We start from the raw sequence: 19,523 nt of genomic DNA on the forward strand, positions 1-19,523 counted from the left end.
GGCTTGGTCTACCTGCTCACAGCAACAGCCTCTCATGCAAACTCCATCTAAGGCTTGGACAGCTACCTTCCAGCAATGGCTCTTACCTACCTCACATGGAAAAGGACTGCCCATTGATCCCAACAGGGGAGAGGGAGGCATGGTGAGGGGTTGTCATTAATTCTGGACTTTTGAACAAGTCCCTATCTTGACCTTTTGAACAGGACCCAGATCACTAGAGCGGCCCCTGCTTTTCTCACTGGTGGTGGCTGTCCAGGATCACAGTTGGAAGCCTTTTGCATCACAACTACCTAGATCCTTTTAATTGGAGATGCTTGGAATTGAACTAAAGATCTTCAGTGTGCAAAGCAGATGCTCTAACACTGAGCCACAGATCCACCCCAAGGTAAAATCTGTTCATGAAACAAGAGTTGACAGGTCCCTCAGACCTGTCGGCAGGGGATGGGGGAAACTTACTGGGAGCAGGGAGGAACACAGAAAATAAACACAACGTGCTTACTTAACCCAGAAGTGAAATAAGGATGTCAGCAGGGGGAACTCTGGTTTTGGGGCAAAAGTATATGATAGAATTAGCTTCTACCATAGAGTTTTGCCCAAAAAACCAGAGTGTCACTCCCTGGCATGCCTACATCACTTCCAGGTCACAAAGGCACTTCATGTTTCATTGCGCCAGGAGTGGAATTCTAGCAGGAGCTCCTTTGCATATTAGGCCACACACCCCTGATGTAGCCAATCCTCCAAGAGCTTACAAAAAAGAGCCTTGTAAGCTTTTAAAGGATTGGCTGCATCAGGGGGCTGTGGCCTAATATGCAAAGGAGCTCCTGCTAGAATTCCACCCCTGCATTACGCTATTCTTACCTGGGGTTTTTTGGAGGGGAGTAATTTCCCCCACCGGCTAGCTGGCTGGCAGCAGAGAGGTGGGACCTGAAAGCCAAGGACCCCTCCCCCTTGGGGGTCTGGCACCCCTACATGAAATTACCTTGTACTGAGTCAAACTGCTAGTCTATTAAGGATAACATTGTCCACTCTGGCTGGCAGTAGGTCTCAGGGAAAGGTCCTTCACATCACCAGTACTGATTCTTTTAAAACTGGAGAGGCCAGGGATGGAACCTGAGAGCTTCATCATGCAAAGTGGATGCTCCACGACTGAGCCACAGCTCCATCACAAGGCCTACTACCATTTGCACAATGTCCACATTAGCATGCAATAAAAAGGTAAATGTAGTCCCCTGTGCAAGCACCGGTCATTTCCGACTCTGGGGTGATATAATAGTGATGTACTTATCTGGCTGCACAGAAAACTGACATTCTGACATAGTATTGGACCAGAGCCTCAGAACATATGTGTAGTGGGGTCATGGGATATTTCATACTTATATTTAGAATCTCAAAATAATAGATACTAGCAGGGCTTTTTTCTGGGGGAACATAGTGGAACAGAGTTCCAGAACCTCTTTATGGAAATAAAATTTTCAAATGTGTTTCTCCTTCATTTCCCTCTTTAGAGTTTCAGTACCTCTTTTTCCAGGAAAAAAAAATCCTGGATAGTGTTTTTCTTACAGTAGTAGTTGTAAAAAAACAAAGAGTTGGGAGCACTGCTTAGTTGGATGCATAGACTGGCCACCAATGCTCCTCCTAAGTTGTGGAGTCTTGTGAGCAAAACTTCTACTTTGTGAGCTACTGGCATTAAAGTTGCGAGTGAGTGATTTGGCTACTGTAAAAATTAGTTTGCTCTGGGGTCATCCTTCCTGAGCTAAGACAAAAATGTGTGAGCTGGAGGCTAAAAAAGTGAGAGCTACCTCACACTAACTCAGCTTAGAGGGAACACTGCTGGCCACACAGGAAACAGGAAGTGTAGGAATGACTGGGGCCTTGGACTGAAGGAAAGCTTAAATCCATGCCCTGCACCACTTCCCCAGTAGCACCTCTCCCAAGTCAAATCTGTTGATGGCAGTGCTGGCAGCTCATGGATCATGCTAAGGCCTAAAAATAGAGTGTGTGGAGGGAGAAACATTGGCTTGACAAAATGCATTCCCAAGTGCCTAGTGTTCTCATTAAACTTCCTCCTCCCCACCCCCCGCCCATTGAAAATGGCCATGATGACTCTCATCCTTTTCCTCTGAGCCTTGGGAAAGTCATGCCAGGCAAGATCTCATGCCTGCCTTTCCCTGTTTACTGTTGGTTATCAGAGAAGATCTATTTCAAAAGAAGTGACCTGGTCCAGCGGGAGATGCTGGCCAGCTGGTCCAGTTGCCTTCACAAGCTGTCAGTGCCAGATCAAAGAGAATGAGGCATGCTGGCAAGTTGAATGCTCCTGGTTTCCAACAGGGAGAATGGCAGAGGTGTGAAGGCTGCTACTTCCTCTCTGAGTTAAGAAGACATCCTGTTTTCTTGTAAAAAGTACAAGAACAACATGTAGCATTTTTTAAAAGTCACACTGTCTTTTTAAAAGATTGCTGTCGAGCCCAAGGGTATTTAATACTGTCTCTTCTAGATACTTGCGGTTTGAAGCTTAACTCTGTGTTCTCTCAGTGGACAGCATATGTGTAACCTGTATAGTGCCTTAGATTGTTCAAAGCTGTTGCCTGTAATAAGTATTTCTGTAAGAAATGTCAGCAGTATTCCCTACTCCCCTGTACAGAAAGGGGCTGAGAAAGAGTCATCTGCCTAAGGCCTCCTAATGAGTTCATGGGAGGGTTCAGATCAAAAACCAGTTCCTGATCCACAACTCAGCTCTTCAATCACGGTGCCCTCACTCACGGACAGAGGTGTTTGCACTGGCCATGGAGGGTCTACATGACAATGTTCCTTGTGCTTTCCTTAAAAGTGCAAAAGTCGTGACTTTCATTAAGACCAACAAAAATAATGCAACGCTTTTGAGCTCTCTAGAACTCGTCATCAGTCTGGATGTTTAAAAAGGGGAGAGGGGAAAGTTGTTTCACGCTATGAGCTTAAGTCTTTGGGTTTTTTCCCCTTTTCCTTTTGGCTTTTGCTTTGGATCAACACAGCTACCTGTAACCTCTGTATTAAAGGTATTTGGTGCTTGCTTCCCGCAGTGACCTTCCTTTGCACAAGATGTCAGTCACTTGATTTATGCCCCTCATCTTATTGGAGTAGTTCCCTTATTGGGGAGGAAGCACTTTACCCCTTTATTTTAGAAGAAGCTGCTTCTGCACTTCTTGGCTGCTAATTCTTAACTGCTTTGTTAGAATGGAGGCACTGGGAGTTTCCCCCTGTGTCCTTCAGTGGTCCAACCAATATGGCATCCTGCTTGTTTCTACTTGGGAGAAAGACACATGGCTACAGCTTTCCTGGAAAGGCTAAGACCTTTCTTAGCTTCATCCATCACTGCAGGAAGGTTTGCATCCCCCCCCTCCCATTTTGTTTCCTTTTGCTATTTTTGGAGATAGCTAGCATATACCTTTCAATGCCTTACAAATTCTGATTTCCCTTTTGTATTTTTTACTGTTGTGACTTATAATATGTTGTGTCTTTTCATCTTCATTTTCTAGCCTAGCTGTACTAATATCCAGATAGGAATGGGAAACCCCCCTCATGCTTATAGAGCAAGCTTAGCTTGCCATTGAAAAAGAATCAGATTTTTAAAGGGCCCAAAACTTTGGTTGGATCATGGAGAACCACTTCTGGAAGAATTCAGTCTGAGAAAACACTTTGCATGTTCTCAGAGGCATAGATTTTCCACACCACCCTTCTGAGGACATGCATATGTATACCTTGACCCCAGATACACATCTCAATCCAACTGAGCTTTCAAGCTGCAATCAAGGCATGGAATCCACTCAGCTCACTGCATAAGAAAACCATGTGAAGGTCTATCAGGGAGAATGCCACTCATCTGATTTACAGGGTTAAAACCTCCAGGTAGTGGCTGGAGATCTGGGATTAAAATTGAGCTCCAGGCAACAGAGATCAGTTCACCTGGATAAAATGGGCACTTAGGAAGGTGGACTCTATGGCATTACACCCTATAGAAGTCCCTCCCCAAACCCTCCTGTCCTCAGGCTCTGCCCCCAAAATCTCCAGGTATTTCCCAACTTGCAGTTGGCAACTCAACACCATCAGAAGTGTGCTGAAGCCTACCATTGGTTCCCACTGCTGTTATTGCCTGGTCTTCTTAAGCTCATGACTTTGGAACTGAGACTAAACAATTTGACCATGAACTCTGAAAGGGTTCAAGGATTGATCCAGAGACTGATTTGGAGTAGTCTGCATAAGGAAGCAGCCCCTATGCATAAGGTACATGGAAACCCAAAGGGAAGCAGGCACATCCCCCCATTGAAATGCCAGAAATATCCTAGGTTAAATTAAAGCACCAGAAAGTATTGCCTCCAAAAAAGAACGTGCAGTTTTGGAAACCTAATCATCACCATCCACTTAAGATTCAGAGGCATCCTTGTGTGCAGTCAGATGAGACATTACATGTGTTTGCGGCAGACCGAACACCTTGTTATAACATGATTGAGACACTCTATTAAAACACAGAAGTGAAAATGCATACACAAATGAATATGCCTATTGTTTTTCTGTAACTCTCCCCTACCACCCTCCCCATTACCTAATTACTGCTGCTCACTGCCTGGATACCCCTCCCTCCCTTCCTTTCCCTTCCTGGGGAGAGGGGTAAAGAATGTGTGGGCTTTAATTTTATTTCTGTATTTAAGACTGCAATCCTAAGGACACTTACCTGGGCAGTGATTCTGCAATGTGGTGCCCATGGGCACCATGGTGTCCATCAGTGTGCTTACTGATGCTCACTTGCCTCTTATTTGTTCTGATTGGAACCACTGCTCAATTATTTCCTTTGCAAAAAAGTCAAGAACAATGTAAAGGCAGTAGAGCTCTCACTGCTGTCAAATAGCCATATAGCCTCTGTTTAAAACCCTCCAAAGAAGGAAAGCCCACCACCTCCCAAGGAAGCCTGTTCCACTGAGGAACTGCTCTGTCAGTAAGTTCTTCCTAACATTGAGTCAAAAGCTCTTCTGATTTAATTTCAACCTGTTGGTTCTAGTCTGACCTTCTGGGGCAACAGAACACAAATTCTGCACCATCTTGTATATGACACCCATTCAAGTATTTAAAGATGCTTATCATATCACCTCTCAGTCATCTCCTCCCCAGGCTAAACATACCCACCTCTTTCAACCTTTCCTCTTAGGACTTGGTCTTCAGACCTCTCACTCTTTGTTGCCCTCCACTGGACATGTTCCAGCTTGTCTATACCCTTCTTAAATTGTGGTACTCAAAACTGAACACTAGGTGACATCTAACCAGAGCAGAGAGAAGAGATACGATCACTTTGCATAACCTGTACTACCTATACATTGTTCTTGACTTTTTTGCAAAGGAAATAATTGAGCAGTAGTTCCAATCAGAACAAAGGGTGACCAGAAGAAGAGAATTTCTCTTGAAACATGAAAAAAATTACCTAGGATGCACATCGTCACACCTGAATTGTGTCCATATGAGTCTATGAAAATTTTCCTGGCTGGACTGCAATTATTATCCTCTAACCAGAGACTGTGAGAATTATTCTGTTGAAGTCTGTAAACCCAATTGTGGCTGATTGTAATATTTGCATTGTGTAATAAGTGTGTTACTTCTTTATATGGGTTAATGAATTAATATACTAAAGTTTCATCATGGAAGTGGAGCAATTTGTACAGCGTTATCTACGTGGTTACTCAACCTTACACTGTGTTGTTTCTTGTTTTGTTGTAACCTACCTGGAGGCTGGCATTCCTAGCTCATGCTTGTTTAACAGTGGGTGGAACTACATGTTCCATTTACTGCCACAATCATTTTAAAAGTTTTCCCCCCCTTTTCTAAATACAGTGAACAGGGCTCCTTCTTGGGGAGGGATACCGGAAACAAGACTCTTTCTCTTCCCAGTGCTTTTATGTATCTCTGTTAGGACTTTTGCTTCCATGAACGTCATTTTGACATTAGGTGACTCAGTTGCTAAAGAGGAGACTGAGCCTGATGTCTGTTACCTTTTGAGAAAAAGGATATTTAGCATTTATATGGTACTTTCAGTGTCATCTTGCAGTCCTTACAACAGCCTTATAAGGCAGGGCATAATTATCCCCATATTGCAGATAGAGGACTGAGGTTGAGAGAGAGTAGCTTGACTGAGTTTGTAGCAAAGGCCAATTCTGAACTGGAAAAGAGCCGTAGCTCAGTGGTAGAGCATCAACTTGGTATATAGAAGGTCCTTGATTCAATATCTAGCATATCAGTTAAAAGAGTCAGGTAGCAGGTGATGTGAAATACTGAGACCCCAGAGAGATGCTACCAGACAGAGGAAATGGTACCAAGCCTGACAGATCGGTGGTCTGCCTCTGTAGAAGAAAAAAGGAACAAGGTGCAAGGTTTATATAAGATCCCCTGATAAAGCATTTAGTGAAACACATAGGGATCTAGAAGATCTAATAAAACTCTCAACCTTGCACCTTGTTCCTTTTTTCTCCTACCAACTGGTGTGGCATTATCTTCATCCTGCCTGTGTAGAAGGCAGCTTTCTGTGACCTCTCAGATCACAGCTCAATGCCTTTAACTTCTTTAAGTGGGGCTTCAAAAAGGATTTATTAATCACCTGGACTTTCATCCCTGGGCTAAAGTTGTCAACTTTAAGGTTGCATAATGGAGAGAAGGGAACAGAAGCGAAGCAAGTACATAACAGTTTAGTACTTCTGAGCCAAAGGAATTTGCTGCATTATGCCTTTAAGAGTTTTGTACACAGCCAATTTTTAGCTTTATTTTCACCTGAGTCTTTTTGTATCTGGAAAGCAGCTTCACTTAACTCTGTAACAGCCTTTTCTGCTTCCCCTCCTCTCTTGATATCAGTCAGAAAGACAGACGAGATAAAGGTGAGAGTGTGAGAGAGCATACCATCACTGTAAAAAGCATCCCATTTTGCCCTTGCTTTTGTCTTATCTGGCAGGTAACAATCTTCTTAAAAACTGGAATCTGATTTGCTAAAGATTTGTGCTAAACAGTTTATCTCAACCCAGTGGTCAGAAATTTTCAATGATGTTCAGTCTGACCATACATTTATTTGGAAGTAAGTCTCACTGAGTTTAATGAGGGATTGCTCCCATATAACTGTGTGCAGGACTGGAGCACAAGCAGTTCCTCCACCTTTCTGTCATAATCTCTGCTGCCATCTTCTGAACCTGCTCCAGGTTGTGTACATTCTCTTTGCTAGCTTTTTTGTAGTTAATAGCTACAGACTTCCCTCCGTGGACACTGAGAGCTAAAAGAAATCTGCCTGAGTCCACCATGTGTCGTTTAAGTCTTTTCAAAAATAGGGGGAGAATGAAAGAAAAGTGAAAAAATGGCATAATGGGGGTTCAGTTTCGGAGGTGTTTCATGTTGCTCCATTGAGCCTCTGCAGAAACGAGAAATAAATGTGTTCAATACAATTTTTAAATAGTTTTTTGTGTGTGCTTTTATTTACATTTTATAGCATCCTGAAGCACTGGCACATTCCCCTGGAAAGGCAGAATTTAAAAAAAAAAATAATTAGGGAAAGCAGATTTTTTAGAAAATGTGTATCTATACATCGCAAACATATATTTTGCTTGCAGAGATTTATTCCACTGATATTCTCCCTTGCCAAAAGACAATGAGAAAGGAGCCCAAGGCATATGGAGATACAGAATAATGATCTGGCAGAATGAAAAGAGCTCTACTCATCCTTATGTGGAAAGAGATAGAGAACCATAGAGGCAGCAAAGGAGAAGGAAGTCAGAGGGCTGCAGCAGGCTGGCAGGAGGGAGCCTTGGTGAGGGTGGGCTCCAAAGACCCATGATTTGCACTGGGGTTACAAAGTGGTAAGCTGAAGTACTGCAGTCCAAGCTCTGCTCACGACCTGAGTTTGATCCCAGCAGAAGCTGGGTTCAGGTAGCCAGCTCAAGGTTGACTCAGCCTTCCATCCTTCTGAGGTCAATAAAATGAGAACTCAGATTGCTGGGGATAAAGTGTAGATGACTGGGGGAGGCAATGGCAAACCACTCCATAACAAAAAGTCTGCCAAGAAAATGTCATGATGTGACATCACTCCATGGGTCAGTAATGACAGTGCTTGCACAGGGGACTACCTTTACCTTTTTTACCTGATGCTGCTTTAAGGACTGACATCATCTGCTCCCTCCGACTCAACTTCTGTATTTCTGAGTGTTGCCAAACACACCATAAGTCCTTCCACATTCTCTCCTTTCAAAGACCCTGACCTTGTAAAGATTGCCCCTGGAACTTCTTTGGGCTCAGGGAACAAATCATAATTCTCTCTTTCTAGTACCAGGATGCTTTGGGGAAAACATGGGCTTATTAGTGATGCTGGTTATTCTCTCTGGCTATTTTCCTCTTGACCCCAGAAAGTAAAGCTGTTGAAAGTAGTGCAGGTGCCCTTTTACTGTGCACAGGAGACCACCAGCTGGGGTCTTATTTGGACAATTTGCTCTTCTCAAACTCTTCTTAACTAACCTTGTTTCTTCCTTAAGGATGTTATTCACTTAATCATCACTATTATTTGGGACATAAATCAGCAGAAGCCATTTAGACAAGGTAAGCTTGCTGGCACAAATAAATAAATAAAATAAAATTGCCTGGGCTCCCTGCAATGAAACATTTTCCCAGAGAACAACTGAGTGGCTAATAGTCCAAAAAGCCTTCCGAATCCAAATGCCAGCCCTATTGACAGAGATGAATCACCTGCACTAGGAGAGCATTAGCTACATTGTACATTGTATTTTGCCATTTTCCATCCCAAGGATGAGCATTGAATGCAGCGGTTTTGGATGCTCAGGCGGGGTATTCTCCACCCTGATGCAGCCAACATATGTTCCCCCTCCGAGGCATCATGAGAGGCGATAATCTTCCATGGCATGCGGCATCTAGGGGCTTGCTTTTCCCTTTGATGCATGAGCTAATTTCAGATTTGCAGCGTCTGCTTCCCAGGCTTGCTGGAATATGTCAGTGTCATGGACCTCGAATTGTTGTGCTGTTACACTGAATGCCAAACATTATGTACATGTAGAAAAGTAAATCCCTAGCTTGGGCAATGAACCTTTTTCCATCATCAACAACAAGCACATCTGTAAGAGAGCCAGTGGAGTGTTTCAGTGAGGGTGTTGAGGAGAAACCAGGGAGATCCAGCTTCATAGGCTTGTTGTGTGGATGAAATGCAGGAAGGGAGAACGAGGTACACCATCCTGGGCTCCTTGGAGGAAAGGTGGGATGAAAAGAGGATTGATGGATCAGGGGCCATCAGCCAATGGGCAACAGGAGCAGCTGCCCTGGACCCCATTGAGGGGGGGGGGAACTGCCCAGGCCTCACCCAGGTTTGCCAGCTCTGGTTTGGGAAATACTTGGAGATTTTGGGGGTGAAGCCAGAGGAGGATGGAGTTTGGTGAAGTGACATAATTCAGTGGGGAATAATGCCATCGTGTCCACCTTCTAAAGCAGCCATTTTCTGCAGGTGAACAGATCTCTGTCACCTGGAGAGCAGCTGTAATCGCAGATCACCATCTGGAGGTTGGCAACTAGCCCCACTGTGTGATAGAGGGTTGAAAAGAGCAGGTTCCCATCACCACTACTTGTACCTGTAATGTCTAGGCTGACGGTTTCCAGTGAAGGCTCCACCCACCCCATGCAGGGTAAGGAGGGCAAAGGGGGGCAGCAGGAGGCCAAGAGCCCTGGAATCATTGCCCTGGCCTGTGATTAAGAGTCCAGTAAGCATTGCTTTGGTGTTTCTCACTGACATTTTCAGTTTAGGATCAAGAGCTATGAAAGGGATATCTTTCCCACTAAGTCTGATCAACAAAAGGTATTGCAGAAAAGGGGTGAAGTTCTCAGCCTTCTCCTCTGTTATGAACCCATTCAACAGCCTTGGCAAGTCACTCTTTCCTTTTGGCCTCAGTCTCACCCCTTCCCCTCTGCAATGTGAAGACAACAATCCCAATTTATTTTACAAGGCTTTCTGGCAGATAACAATGGATGGTCTATCTGTGTGTTACAGGTGAGAGCCAAAGAACTATTTTAGTCACGCTCAGTGGCATTTTTGACATTTATCCTTTGAAGTGCAGGCCTCTTTCACTCCATCTTGCAAGTGGATTATGAAACTGCCTGTGGCTTCAAAAGAGGTCTGTTGCCCAGCATGGGGGCCCTGCTGTTTGCAGAACACTAATCCAGAGCCCCCCTGCTGGCATGCAGCACAAGCTGTGCCATCCAGGGCTCAGGCCTAATTTATTATCAGAATCTGGTCCTCACTGGGTACCTGGCTAGATGCAGACAGAGTAACATGGAAGAAGGGGAAAATGGGGAGTTTTACCTTCCCTTAACTGGGCTGCTTTCTATCCCTGTGTCCTTCCTACCCCTGTGTGTTTTCCTACTGAAAGCTGGAATTGGTGCCCAAGTTCTGGAAAGTACATTAGCTATTCCAGCAGGACCTGCTACTCAGATATAGATTTGACTTGCAATGTTTACATACTGCCTTTTGGGGGCGGGGGGGGGGGGGGTTGGAATCAAATCAGTTTAAGTAGACCAATTGGAAAAACATCACACAGTGAACTGCAAGAGAAATCAAAACACTGTCTTTTGACCCCACTGGTGCCCCCACCCTATGCCAAGATCCATCTCCCGAGGTCATGCCTCTACTGACCTGGGCTCTAGACCGTTCCCTGCCACACTGAATTAAGGAGCCACAAGACAGCTGTTTATTTATGCTGCCACTGACTGACTCAGCTTTTGCTCTGGAATGTCTCACTTAGAAAGAGGAGATATGAGATCCTTTTCTGACTGTCCTCTCACAATCTAAACTCATTTGTTCTTGTCTTTGTTGCAGTGGATGAAGCCTTAGTGATTCCCTCCCCCCGTCTCTCTTTCCAACATCTGTCTCCATATCTGAAAACTGTCAACAATCCTGCCTGCCTTTCTAGGAGCACAATTTACATAATGTCCACAATCTATCAGGAACTGTTCCTGCAGTTTCCATTCACTTCAATGGGGCCTGTGCAGTGATTTTGCCTTCTAAGCTCCACTTTCTCTATCTGGCTTACTCACGCTCAATCTCTTCCCAGCTACCACCATCCCCTTCTTTAACTGTGGTGTCCAGAAACAAATCAAAGTCTCTCTGCATACATTCCATTTTAGTAGTTTATATTGTACTGTGTTAAAATGTGAAGTGTGAAAGTGACAGAGAACAATGTGGTACCGTGGCAGGAGATTTGCAGTTCACCCCTATGATTTCTTCACTGTTTATTTCAAAGGATTTTTTTTTTTTCATTTTGCAAATTTAGCTGCCAGGATTGCTTTATGATGGAGAAGAACAAGGGAGGGAGAGAGAGAGAGGGAGGGAGGGAGACTTTAACTCTTTCTCCCTGCCACTACTCTCCCTGCCACCACTCTCAAGTGACTTTTACCCTTGCTGAGAAAAACTTAACAGGTACCGACTGGGACAGTTCTCTTGAAGGTGGCTTTTCCAGCAAAAAGGAATCATTCAAAAGAAATGCTGGACACTACCAGAAAGGTGGGATTGAGCTGGGTTTACCGCTTGTAATGTTTGAAACTACTCATTTGTTGATCTTGAACCAGTTCCTTATATCCTACTTGCTTCATTTCAAGGAAACGAAGCACCATCTATCAAATAGGTGAAAAAGCAAAGAGCTGGTATCGAATGGCTTCCATTTTTAAATTGATTTTCTGATTGACATCACTGTTATTGCCACCACCCTCCATGTCCACAGATGCATCAGATGGCTAACGGCATCCTGGTCCTTAACAGAGACTGGATCGAAAAAGTCCCCCATCAAGGCAGCTTGCACTGATGCCCTAGTCCTTGGCTTTCATTTTACCATGAGAAGAACTCCTCCGCTTACTGCTCACAATGGACTCTCCATCAAATAGAAATGTTCATACTTTAATCAGGGCTGTCAGCACTGATAGAATGCAACATTCTGTACCAAGGGAACCCAAATTCTGGAACAATATAAAAGCTGGATTCTGTAACCTGTATAATTATCCAAAGTAAGTCTGCTTGCTGGATTCCTCATATGTATATATTTTCATTGCTTATCCTTTGGTTTCATCTGCTCTACTTCTATTCATCATGGGGAGCATCAAGATCCAGGCTCTGAGCCCTGACTACTGAGCATCACCTTCAGTGAGATTTTGCTAAGCACCTCCCTCCATAATACATACACTGAAGCATATATCTTGGCAACTGTACTACCTTGCCAGCATACTTCTGCTGCCAATACCACACTCTGCATCTTTGCTGAGTTCCTCCAGCTCTGTGGCGTTTACATAACCCAGAAAATCTACTTAGCTGGTGGCTCAGAATGATAGATCTACTTTCCTTAGGTGCTAACACAACATATGGGGGTTAAGCATTTTCCAAGCCAGTGCTGAAAACCTCATTTCAGCAGTGTATGTATGGTGAAGGAGAGGGGGATTAATTTATGAAGCTGTCCCTGCTTAAACCATGGCTGAAAACAGCATTTTCAGTTGGGTAAATGGTGAGAGTGGAAGAACTAACTTCACTTCTCCAGGATCCACAGTTTTAATCTGTGTCTTACCCCCATGGCTGCCCCCCCACCCCTGAGTAAGTCAAATCTGAATTTGGCACCCACTCTGCCAGAGAAAACCATTTCACTCTGGGAGCTTCAGAATGAACAGCAGTCTAGAAAGTCTATCCCAGATAACTTCTCCTTTTCCCTTGGGAAATGGGGGAGGGTGACCATTTTCTCCAATTTTTTTCTGATTGTAAGGGTATGGTGGTTAAAAGTGTCAAGTTGCAGCCCTTATGGAAACCCTAACGGGTTTTTAAGACAAGAGACATTCAGAGATTGTTTGCCATTGCCTGCCTCTGCATAGCAACCCTGGACTTTCTTGGTGGTCTCCCATCCTGACAGTGACTAGGGCAGACTCTGCTTAGCTTCCAAGATCTGATGAGATCAGGCTGGCCTGGACTGTCCAGGTCAAGACAATAACTTGATTTAAACCATTGTTATTCAATAATGAAAGACTCTCCTTTAATGAAAAGCTGTTGTGCTTCAACATGCCTCTATATGCCCCAACAAAAAAGGCATGCCTTTTAAAATCACAGTCAGAAGTTTTGTTTTAAATAAGCATGTTTCCATAGCCACAAAGTCATGGATAAAAACACAGTGGTATTTATTTCTGCTGATTAAAAGAGATGCTTGTGAACGGTGGATGGTTAACCATTCTCCCCTTGGGAACTATTAAAGAAGATCTTTATTAAGCCGGCAGGTTTTCTCCATTAACAATCACTACATAAAGAGAGTAGAGGAATGCCCTTTGGCCATGATCCACTAGGACATTCTCCTTAATAAATCCAATTGAACTGATCGGTATCTACACAGCTGGCTTGCTATAGGTTGGAGTCCAAGAAGTAGGTCTTTCCCCAGGCACCCAAAGATCACATTCAAAGGAAAAAGAAGAACTGAGAGATATTGTGCTGTAGCAGACAGAGCTGAACTTGGAGGCTGAGGCTGCTTTAGGGAATCGCGGTCTCTCAGCCTGGACTAGTTAAACAGGGTTCTGGTATGGGGTGGGTACCAACATTCAGGAGCTCTACTAGATGAAGGGTACAAACATGCCAAACATTTATATGCAGCTTTGAATGTTCAAAGCATTACATACACATTAGTACCCCATATTAGGAGGCAGTGTTATTATCCTATGTTACACATTGAAGGGACTGAGGTCATCTTGTGTGTTTGGAAGAGGTAACATTTGAATCAGGAAAACCACCTTAGCCACTGGATCATACTTTGAGAGCTCAAGATTGCTCTCAGCATCTTTTTTAGGGATGACAGAAAATCACAGGTCATGTAAAAGGGGGTTGGTCTTAAGGTCTTGGTGAATGTTAATTGGGAGAAAACTAGACCCTATCCATTTCATGTCAATTTCACTGAAAAGGCTGGTAGTTTAGCTTGATCACCTTTTCTGGATCAAACTAAAGTTCCACCTCTGGTTTTTCAACAGCAGTTTGCTAGGTATCTTCAAGAAAACCACAAGCAGGGTTCAAAATGGCCTCCCTCTGCTTGTCATCCCCTCTATTTAGAGACATACTGATGCTGGACAGGGAGGTTCCACATCTATCATACCTATTAGCCACTGGGATAATCCTTTTCATGATGGCGTCCACTCCTTTTAAGAGGTCAGCTTAATGACTATCATTATACCTTGTAGCAGTGATTCCGTACATTAATTTATGCCTTCAGTGAAAAAAATGCAGCCTTCTGCCTCTCTTGAACATGCCACTATTCCATTTCTAAGTGCAATGCAAAGTTCTAGTAGCAGAAGAAAGAGGAAATTTAACTTGATTATTAAGTGTGTATTCACGAGTGTGTCGGCACATGCACACAAGTATGCAAAAACTAAAGATCAGTGCTTGATTCCTAGAAAGAAAAAGTTTTAATCTAGGGATCAGCAGTTTATGGCTCCAAAGCTGAATGTGGGCCAGTGCAGACCCAAATATGGCTCTTTACAAGGAATCTTTAACATCATGTATATTGGAGGGGAGATTAGGTGGAATGTTAAAACTATAAGTATGTGAAGGGAAAGGCGGACAAAACTTTGTATGATACTAAAGGAGTCAGAGATGCTTTACATAAAAGAGAATTCTAGGAGTGAACAGCTGGCCATAATCAAAGTGAAAGCAGTGCACAGATCTATGCCTGATCACTAAATCAATCATGCAGGCTGCTGCTTTGTATATTTATTACTTCTTGTGAGATTTCATGTATGTCCTTTCCTAATAAAGAACTCACCAGGACCAGTGTATTTTCAGTTAGGCACCTGGGCCCTTGTGTCCTGCCTCTTGGTCGCTCTCTTAGTCCCTTCCATTCTGGCTGCTAATCCCTGTTCTGCGATGCCCCGAAGCCCCCTCTCAGAAACCCCTCCCCAGATCTCTGCCAGTGGCCAAGAAAATGCACTTTGCACCTGCTCTGGGGCACTTTCTCTTTTCCACTGGAAGTCTGCTCCAGCGGAGGCAACAAAAGTCCTCGGGGTCTGCGCCAGTCAGACGCCCCCACCTGCAAACCCGGAGACAGACGTGTCCTTTAACGGCCCCCCTCCCCGCTTTCTCCCCGCGCCTGAGGAGGTCGGAGCTCTGCCAGGAGCCCTTCTCGTCCCTCCCAAGGCCCTGCCCGACGGGACGGCGCCCCTCCGTGCCCCGCTAAGGCGCAGCAGCCGCCGGTCCGCCTCACCTGTCCACGGCGATGGCCATCATGGAGTAGATGCTGGCGAAGACGGCGGCGACGGGGAAGAAGTTTTGGAAGCGGCAGTAGAGGAGGCCGTAGTACCAGACGTTGTGGAGGGCGTAGGTGAAGTTGATGAGCGTGTTGAAGGCGGCCATGGAGGCTTCGGCGAAGGCCAGGTTGACCAGGAAATAGTTGGTGACGGTGCGCATCCGCTTGTGCGCCAGGATGATCCACATCACCACCACGTTGCCCACCACCGAGACCACCACGATGAGCGAGTAGGCCACTGTCCAGAGCGCCACCTGCCACACCGGCTGCTCGAACTGGTTGCTGCCCTCCGCCGCCGCCGACGAGCCGTTGTGCAAGGAGCCGTTGGCCTCCGCCGCCCACCCCGCCGCCAGCGCCCCGTCCATGGAGCAAACTTTGCCGCCGATGCCCCGCGAGCGCTACCGGCAGCCCCGGAGCCCGGCGGGCGGCGTCCTCCTCATGCGGCCTCCTCCGCCCACCCCCGACGGGGCGAGCGAGCGCGCAGGGGCTGCCCGGCCGCCTCAGGCTGTTGCGCGGCTGCTGCTCCGCTAACCCCCGCCGCTCGCTTCGGCCGCCTCCGCCTCCTCCGCCGGTCCCCGCGCCAGGCTGGGCTGCCGCAGCCAGCAGCGAAGGGGCTTCTTATAGGGAGGCGGGCGGCGAAGTCGACGGCGCGTCAGGGAAGGAAGGGGGGCAGAGGCGGCGCGCGAGCAGAACAGCCCCTCCTCCGCCACCGCTGCCCAGATGCCGGCGCAGCTGGACAGCTGTTGCGCTCCTGCCTGCCGGGGAGAAGTGGGCAAGGCTCGGCGGGCGGGGAGGGAGGGAGATTGGCCGAACCGGAGATGAAGCGCTCCCGGCAGCCGCCTCCGGCTTCCCCTTCTGGCCACGCCGACGTGGGATCCGGACTCCTGGCCCGGGTTTGTTGCGCAGCCCCCGAACTATTAGCAGCAGGACTGCCGGAGGCTTTGGGGCGCCTGAGGCAGACCTCCTCCTCCTCCGACCTCCAGGAGCGCTTTGCGGGGCAGCCTGAACGACGGCTCCTGCGCTTCGGGAAGCTTCCAAGCTACTGGAGGACCCCTTCTCCTCGCCACTTGGTCCCCAGCCCGCCCCTGGTACTCAGGGATGCCCTGCTGCGCACAGGAGGTTCCCTTAAGCTCTCCTGGCTCCTAGGCACCGATAGACCGAATCCCCCTGCATTTGCCTAGTCTCTGCTGGCCTCTCTGTGGCCCTGAACAGACTGCCTTGTGCCTGGGTGTGGGAGAATTCCCTGAAGTGTTTCAGGGACTGCTAGCGGAAAGAACCTGTTGGAGAGGGAACCAAGGCAGGTAGGGCTGAGGTCTGTAGAATGGGAAGGGGGGAATCTCTGGCACCTGTGCACACACCAAGCCGCTGACCAAGGGCCAGATCTCCACCAGATCAGCCAAGGCACTGCTGCAGCCAGAGATGGCGGGATGGGCAACAAGCATGGCTTATGCCTGTCACCACCTTTTGGACCCACACAAGGTGAATCCCTGAGATGCTGGCGGTGCCACCAGGGCATGGCTTGCTCCAAGCATGTCTGGCCAAGTCCTGCCATGGTCTCTTACCCCCCACCTCCAAGCACAACAGCATTTTCACAGGTAGATATTGCCTTTTGTTTTTGAGGAGTTGGTCTGAAAAGGTCGGCGACTCCTGTGGCACAATTGAGTCGGTGAGCTATGCAGGAAGGGTATAATTTTAGATCATGTGGCTGGGATGTGCCATTGGACATCAAGTAACCACCCCTACCAGATGATAATGTCCTGTTTCTCAATGCTGATGTACATAAGTTTTCCCAACTCCAAAACATTAATAGCAAATCCTTCATACGGGGGAAGATTTGGACTGGCCATTATTCTGGTGCTTGGATCCAGAGTTCACAAAGGGCCAAGGAAGAGAAGAGAATGCGACTTCAAAGGTATAACTGACAGGGATGCTTACCAATTGGCAAAGTTATACACAGGGGACTCATCCCCAGAAAGAACAGAGGACTGATCTTTGCAAAATCCTGCTTATTCCAGTCATAGGCTACAGAGGAGTTTTAGTTGATTCTGTAAGTATTCCTGGCTCTTGATCGTTTGTTATTCTGTTCTCTCTGGAACTGCAAAGCACTGAAGCAAGCTTCATTTTGGTTGCACATACTGGCATACAGGCACACAGTGCTGCAGTGAGAGACAGCGCTACCACTGTTTTGCTTGCATGCCTTGGTAGACACTGATGAAGACTAGGGAGGCAGGCATGCTCTGTACCATCTTAATGGGCATGAGCTGCAGTCAGTGACAAATGAGATGGAAAAACAGACAGACTAGGGTTAAGCACATTCTCCCTCCTTAGGTCCCAGGACTCTCCTTCTATCATCTGCCCAGGAAATCAAAACTGGACAGTGACGTTCCAGAATACCTGCTGTATTGGAAGACTATCACCCTCTTCCACGTCTTGGAAATAATTATGTTCATATTCAGAACAGGGATGATTAAAAAAAATCCATAAAGACTGTGAAATCTGAGGCACCGTTTCCCTGCACTGCTCATCAAATCAATGATGAACTTCTAAGGAACAGGCTAACAACATTGGAGTCGCAGACTGAGTCTGGGCCCTGAGTTTTGCTAAGTGCCAAGATAGTTCCTTGTGATGGGATAGATGCTTTCCTTATCCTGGTCAACTGAATGAAGACTTTGCTTTTACTGAACATAGTTTTACTTCTTTGGACCCCTTTGACTGAACCCAAATTTCTCCGCCACTTGCTTTTGGGCATGGGGACATGAGCCAGGCACCTGAAATACATTTAGATCAGGGTTGGTTTCAGCAAACCCTGAGGCAGGGCAGCTGCCAGGGCCCAGATTTTCCAGCAGGGCCCACTGCTGCAGAGCCCCCCTACCATATGTTGCCCTAGAAAGAATAGTGGCACTCCTGGGGCACACAGTAGGCATGCTCTGATGTACACACTCCACCCATCACCACTGGGGAAAGGGGATATATGGTCAAGAAGAAGGTTCACAAATGGACAGAGGAAAACACAGGCAGGTGGGGATGTGTGGGATCTGGAAGAGAAGCATGAATGGGGGTCCCAGTGATGGTGAAAGGAGGAGAAGGGGCCCCAGGCACTCCCTCCAAGCCTGGAACCAGCCCTGGTTTAGATATTACACAGTACACAGGTTGGGTCTGGGGTTTCCCACTGTGTGCCATGTAGGACTGTCAGACATGAGTTATAGGTTTTCCTCAATTCCTATGTTTGTGGTGGTGCCCAATTCAAACTGAGACTGTGGCATTCACAGAGGAGGGGCTTCAGTCTTCCCTCCAGTGCCACTTTCTGAACCTGAAAAGGTCCAGGGGACGCTACTTGGGAAAACCTTGTCCTTTACAGGACTACTGCTAAGATCCAGGACTGGAAGGTTAGTTCTCAAGCCTCCACATTTTCTACAGATTTCCTGGTAAAGATGCTGTTGGGCTGCTGCCTTAGAGGGCTACTGGGCACTTGGAAAAAGCCAGGATCCAATGGTCCTAGCAGTGCAGCTGAGGGCCACTCAGCTCAGACTCAGTCAGTGGTGACAACAGGTGTAGCTTTGCCCATTGCTTCTTCTAATAGGGCCACCATTTGGCACTGAAGCAAGTGGCCACAGCTGGGCATTTTCATTTTCATGGCCCACCCCTCCCACATTCCCCACTACTAAGGACTGTTGGGGACTGCCCTCTGGGTCAAAAGAAGTGTTCAGGTGTTGCCAAGAAAAATGTACTGCCAGAACTGACAGTAAAAAACTGCATCTCCTTCCTACTGATCCTCAGACAAGCTCTGGAGAAGCAGCCAGGCTGCCTTGGCCAGTGTCTGCTAGGGTTCCTCCCACTTGCAACAGAGCTGCTCCCACAGCAACAGAGAATTGCCTGCCTGCCACTGCTGCTATGCTGGGACAGGGAAGGGGAAGTTTGCCAACAGCCAGGTGGATGTTCCTACAGCTGCTCGCTGGGGGTGTAAATAGGGTGTGCTGAAATTTCCCACTGCTGTTGGTGCCAAGAGTAGACTCAGGGTGTTTTTACATTCAGTTTGATCCAGAGTTTTAGAGTCTTCAGATCGCCTGCTACTGTTACGCTTAAATTATTTCCCTTCTACATTTAAGCATTTCAATTTGGGGGGAGGTGTCTCTGATCAGAGGACAGCCGGAATACCAGTGCTTAGTTAAATGTATACGGTTGCTTGGAAATCATGTCAACACTGTCAAAACTAGTGTCGAGAAAAAC

General features: G+C 46.6%; 1 protein-coding gene across 1 annotated transcript in view; it reads right to left on the minus strand.

The window, feature by feature from the left end:
- Positions 1-15,661, minus strand: part of TACR1 (tachykinin receptor 1) — a 102,268-nt gene extending 86,607 nt beyond the window's left edge. Inside the window, exon 1 of the mRNA XM_060250599.1 lies at positions 15,255-15,661. Within this exon, the coding sequence (XP_060106582.1) occupies positions 15,255-15,661 (407 nt within the window). The remainder of the gene's footprint in view (positions 1-15,254) is intronic.
- Positions 15,662-19,523: the final 3,862 nt, after the last annotated feature.

Source organism: Heteronotia binoei, chromosome 12, assembly GCF_032191835.1.
Source record: "Heteronotia binoei isolate CCM8104 ecotype False Entrance Well chromosome 12, APGP_CSIRO_Hbin_v1, whole genome shotgun sequence".
Lineage (NCBI taxonomy): Eukaryota > Metazoa > Chordata > Lepidosauria > Squamata > Gekkonidae > Heteronotia > Heteronotia binoei.